This window comes from Galeopterus variegatus, unplaced genomic scaffold (genome assembly GCF_000696425.1).
Source record: "Galeopterus variegatus unplaced genomic scaffold, G_variegatus-3.0.2 Scaffold2094, whole genome shotgun sequence".
Classification (NCBI taxonomy): Eukaryota; Metazoa; Chordata; class Mammalia; order Dermoptera; family Cynocephalidae; genus Galeopterus; species Galeopterus variegatus.
Genome location: NW_007728205.1, coordinates 264,213 through 270,060, shown reverse-complemented (window position 1 = coordinate 270,060; position 5,848 = coordinate 264,213). Strand labels below are relative to the sequence as shown.

The 5,848-nt window shown below is 49.1% G+C and overlaps 1 protein-coding gene across 1 annotated transcript in view; it reads right to left on the bottom strand.

Annotated features, from left to right (window-relative positions):
- PRDM15 (PR domain containing 15) overlaps positions 1-5,848 on the bottom strand; it is a 55,291-nt gene that overhangs the window by 7,303 nt on the left and 42,140 nt on the right. The window contains exons 20-21 of the mRNA XM_008580435.1: positions 2,623-2,706; positions 2,075-2,250 (exon numbers count right to left, since the gene is read on the bottom strand). Of these exons, the coding sequence (XP_008578657.1) occupies positions 2,075-2,250; positions 2,623-2,706 (260 nt within the window). The remainder of the gene's footprint in view (positions 1-2,074; positions 2,251-2,622; positions 2,707-5,848) is intronic.

The following is a 5,848-nucleotide window of genomic DNA, read 5'->3' as shown; positions in this document are numbered from 1 at the left end:
ACACACTGTCCCTCTTTAAAAAGCTGAGCACTGAAGGTGAATGTGCAGGAGTGATAAATTGGGAAGTGGGTATCGGCCCCAGGAAAAGGACTCTGCCTGACAAAAGCGTCTGCTGAAGGCCCCTCTCCAGCCAGCAGAACAGACAGAACATCTAGTCTGCAAAACTGATTTGCATGCTCTTCATTAACAACATATTTAGCCCTGTGAACCTGCACAGTCATGGAAAGACTGCTCCAACCCCCAAATCACTCACTCCAGCAGCTGGGTGGGCCTGCAGTGCTGCTCTGGAACCCTGAGATCTGACAAGTGCTTTCACTTACAATGGGGCCATGTGCACCCTGACACTGCAGCATCCTGCCCCCAGCTCTATCTTTCTAGGTGGAAACACTAGCTGGCCACAGAGTGAAATGGAAGCAGGTAAGCAGAGCTGAGTGACAGGGAAACCCAACCTCCCCATTGAGCAGGGACAGGTGAGAGCACATAGGTACGGTCTCCTGGTCCCCTGGCAGAGGACTGGAGAGTCAGTTAAGTACCTTCACTACCCAGGGAGGGGAACCTGAACAGGCTGCAGAGGAGCCGAACACAGCAAAGTTCCAGAACAAAAAGACACACTCACCACCCCTGATTGAGGAGCCACAGCACTGACACCTGAAGCAGAGTGTACTTTTATAATTGCAAAGTAATTCATGCCCATTCAAGAGAATTTTAGAAAATGGAGAAAAATATGAAGAAATTACCAAAAACTTCAACCTAGGAGAAACCCACTATATAAAGGTTTTCTTCCTTTCTTTACTTATCTCATTTATATTACACAAGTGGGTATTATACACACATATACATGATGTGTATAACACACATAATACGAGTACACAACATATCCAGCTTTTTTACCTACATAACGAACATCTCACAATTTTATTTAGAATGCTTGGGACTCATGTTTGCATAGGCAAATGCACTGCTAAACTAGCGTTAATCACGTTCCCGTTGCTGGACGTGAAAGGGCTGGAATAACCATCCACGAAACACGTGAGAGTTGCTGCCTTCCAGAAAAACATCAAACAGCGAGAGTGCTTGGCTCATGCCAGCCGGTGGCACAGTCATTGTGAACCTAAGAATCTCCTGCTAATTCAACAGGCAAAGGACAACATCTTCTGCTGTTGACATCTGCACTCGGGGACGCACAGCGAGGCTGACCGCTTTTTCATGTGTTTTCTAATCATGTATGTTTCCTCTTTCATGAATTCTCTCTCCGTGTACACATCAGGCCCTTCAGGTTTTTCTCACTGAGTATATTTAACATTAACAGTTTTTATCTGTTAAACACAGGAACAGCTCACATATTTTTCAGTCTGCTGTTTGATTATGTTTTCTTCCTAGAGAAGTTCAAAATGCTCATGTAGTCAAATCTATTGATATCTTTTTCATAACTTCATTGCTGCTTTTACACTTAAAGAGTCCTCCCCTTTCAGTGATCTGAGAACTATTCACCTGCATTTTTCTCCAGTTTGCTTTCTAATCTGCTTCTTTTTAAAGCACATTTCATCATTTAACACCCCTGGGCCTGCTTTCAGAACGTGCTTGCCAGGAGCCAGGCTCCACCGCATCTGCACATCTGCATGGTCCTCCCTCTGGGCCCCAGGGCCTGTGCAGAGGCCCCCTGCGGTAACAGGAGGAGTAGTTCAGAACGTGCTTGCCAGGAGCCAGGCTCCACCGCATCTGCACATCTGCATGGTCCTCCCTTTGGGCCCCAGGGCCTGTGCAGAGGCCCCCTGCGGTAACAGGAGGAGTAAGTGAGGGCGGGGTCATGCTTCCACTTTGCTACAGCTCCCAGGGGGAACACAACTTATAACCTCAGCAAAACACACGTTTGGAGCTGTTCTATGTGTTCGTTCATCCAGCACCTCCTATGGGGCAGGCAGCGCAGCTCAGAGAGGAACGTGAAGCCCGGCCCAGCAGGACAATGGGCCAGCATGGGGGGGTGTCCCAGTCAAGGAAGCAGACCAAGGCCATAGGGCAGGGCTGCGCCAGAGCCCGCTGTGGGGACGGGGAGGAAGGCAGGCCCCCAGCTTACCTCTGGGTGCTTGCGCCGCATGTGACGGCTCATGGAGGCCCTGGTGGACACCTTGGTCCCGCACAGCTGGCAGCTCTGCGCCTCCACCTTGTCGTGGGTGAGCTGCACATGCTTCTGCAGCATGTACTCAGTGACGTACTTCTTGTCACACACAGAGCACGTCCACTGCTTGCCCACTGCTCATATGAGCGGGAACATGCATGCACACAGGAAAGAAGAGACACGTGCGGGTCACCAGTGGGTCATGCCAATGATCCCCCAGGCCACCAGACAAGGCGAGGAGTCTGCAACGCACCCACACATGCTGCAAATCGCAACAGGCCACAGGACAAGAGGCGTGGCCGAGACCCCTCCCACAGTGCTGTCTGCATCTGTTGCGGCATTGTGCCAATATTTGAAAATTTCAGAATGGATACTTGAATGCTGTGGGGGCTGATTTTTATAGGGCCAAGGGGCCACCATTAAACCAAGACAGCACTGAATATTACAGAAGACTCATCACAACAGAGTCGCTTCCATCCTGCGTGCTCAGACCGCACCTCGCTTACCCGTGTGGATGAGTTTGTGCGTCTCCATGGTGTTCCTCTCACTGAAAGTCTTTCCACACAGTTCACACATGAAATCTTTAATCCCTGCAGAAAAAGGCACGCTCAGTGTCACGTGTTTAACAAGTGTTTTAACTTCACGACATGTCAGAGGATGTCTTATCCCTGACATAGTTTAGTAATTGTGGAGGCCTTGGGGGAAGGTAAATTCTCAGAAGACAAGAGATGGTACATGTTCACTCCCAAACTCAACCCGAAAATGTGGCTAGAAAAATTTACCCCTCAATGGTGACCTTTCATATTAAAAAGATAGTGACATGTGGGAAGGCTTGTCTGAGAGAGCAGATGCAGAGAAGAAACCTACAGATGAAAACAGCAAAAATTTCTTTAAAAGTATTAATTTATCTACCCTTCCTTTAGTCCAAAAAGATCTCGGGCAGTATGCACAATATATATAATGAGAGGTAAAATAATTGGGCCAAATACAAGGAGAATATGAATATCCCAGGCAGAAGAAACAACAGACCTGCCATAGTTATGAAACATGATTTTAAAAAACTTTACTAATTCAAGTCAGATCTGATTTACTGTTTTTACTCAGATGGTAAGTGCTCAGCTGCTACTGGTGGAGGACTGGCCCGGGAAGCAGCGGCTTTAACAGATGGAGACCAGAGCTACCTGGTTCCTCCCCCATGGCCACCGACACCCAGGCGTTCTAAAGTGCCCTTTCCAAGGGAGCTGACCGCAGACCCCAGGGCAAGGTGTGCAAGACTGGAGGTGCTATCCTGTTGTTGCTTGCTTGTTTTAAGGAAACTTTTTATTGACGTTAAACTGTCACATCATAAGTGTACAACTCAACAAATTCCCACAAAGTGAATGGACAATATAACCAGTTCCCAGATTACTAAAAAAGAGGAACCAGCACAAGCACCACCCTGACCCTCCTTGCATCAGGAGACAGAGTAGGCGGTGCTGCGGTCCAGCGGGATTTAACCAGAGTCTGAAAGAATCACGAGCTAGTGGGAAAGGCTGTGATATAATCCTACTAAAACCTGTTATTTTACACAGAAGGGGGCAGAATCCCCCAGCATGGTCTGCGGCACCCAAGAGTGTTAAGACGTAAGGACCTGGGCCACGCCCAAGCAAAGCTGATGAGGAGATCTGGAGAAGAAACCAAAACATCGTCTTCTGACAAAGCCTCTCATAACAAATTCGTGAGCGGGTGTCCCCAACAGACCATCACATGAAAAAATTTAAAGGCCATCTTTTAGGGAGAAAGAAAGTGCCTTTTAGAGCTCAGAAAGGCACTCTGAGATGACCAAGGGAACAGGGCCAGCTGTGGACCATGGCCTTGAGGGAATGGCCACCGAAGTGGACAAACGCCAGAGGGAGAAGTGGGGGAGGAGATGACAGAGGCCATACTTCTCTTCACTGGGGAGAAAGCAACTTGGGGAGCATCCGCCCGAGTGCACAGAGCCCGTGTGCTGCGAGCTGCCTCTCTCTGGGCCTCGAGAGGTCCTGCACAGGACCCTGGGCTTGCTGTGGAACAGACGGGATGGGGCTATCACAGGCCAGCAGTTAGAATTTGGGAAGTTATGAGAACCCACAGGAGCGAGAAAGCATCCCAGAAAGCGAGTAACAGAGCTGCCCAGGAAAGAGAAGGATGGCATCCTTCTGGAACAGCCCAGGGACTCAGGAGGGCCCGGCACACAGGGCAACCCAAAGCAGATCCATGTGGCAGCCTGGGCTGCTCAGGGGAGCAGTGGGGAGGTGGGCGGGCAGGGGAGCGGGGGCCAGGTGATGGCAGGACTCAAATGCACTTTGGGAGGCCACGGGGACCACTGCAGAGGTTCATGCTGGAAGTTTCACACTCAGATGTAACGCCATTGGCCGGGACAACCTTCTCCCAGTATTGGTGTATGTCTTCCTTCTCTCTCTCCTACACACACACACACACACACACACGCACGCACGCACGCACGCACGCACGCACGCACACTCTCTCTTATCTATAAATGTTTTATAAAATGAATGAACTCCAATCGGTTGTTGTATGAGCTGCTTTTTTACCTGTTATATCACAAACTTCCTTCTGTGTAAATTAACTGCTGTAGACTGGATGCCCCCCAACCTCACTGAGGCTTAACTCCCACTGTCAGTTGTTGAGGGTGGGAAATCCTATTAAGGTGATTGAAATGTGGTGCCTTGAAGACATGATCGAATTGTAGGACCGTGACTAGTGAGTGGATTAAAAATGGTGGTCAGGGGCATGGTCCTGAGGGTTTTAAAAGGGGAGTGCAGGAAGAACTATCTCTGCTCTCTCTGCTTCCACCATCTTGTAATTTGGGACCCTTGGGTCACTGTTGCCACCACCAGATGGACTTTGGACTTCCCAGCCTCAGAAACTGTAAGAAAAAATTTCATTTTCTTGGGCCGAGCCCGTGGCGCACTCGGGAGAGTGCGGTGCTGGAAGCGCAGCAGCACTCCTGCCACGGGTTCGGATCCTATATAGGGATGACCGGTGCACTCACAGCGCTCACTGGCTGAGCACGGTGCAGCCGGTCTCAAAAAGGCCAAAAAAAAAAGAAAAAATTTCATTTTCTTTACAAATCACCCAGTTTTGAGTATTTTGTTATACCAAAAAAAAAAAGAAAAAATTTCATTTTCTTTACAAATCACCCAGTTTTGAGTATTTTGTTATAAGCAACAGAACCGGACTAATACATTAACAAATATACATAACATCATTTCTGATGGATGCTTGTTTTTTGGATGCACCATGATGGAGCCGTTGTCCTGCTGACAGCCACTTCAGATGTCCAATGTCTTCCCCTACATGGCAGCACAATTGGCCCTGCATAGGCGTCTCTGGTCCTTGCCCGATCACATCCTGCACATACACCCATGCAGGGAAAATGGCTGGGTGGGAGGGAAGGACATTTAAGGACCACTGGGCACTGCCGAGTGCCAGGTGGCAGGTCGTGTGGCAGAGTGTGGTCCCGCATGTGCAGGGGGGTGTTCTTTTTTTTTTGTCTTTTTTCGTGTCCGGCAACAGATCGCAACCCTCAGTGTCACGCCCGTACCGGACCATACTCTAAAACACACATGGAGAAAGGGAAAGGAAATGTAATGAAGGTTCAGTGTGTGCCTGAACACACTGAACCACAAGCAGTGAAACAGGCGACCTCCTGCCTACTTGGTGGGAGTATAAGTCAGTATGAACCTTCTA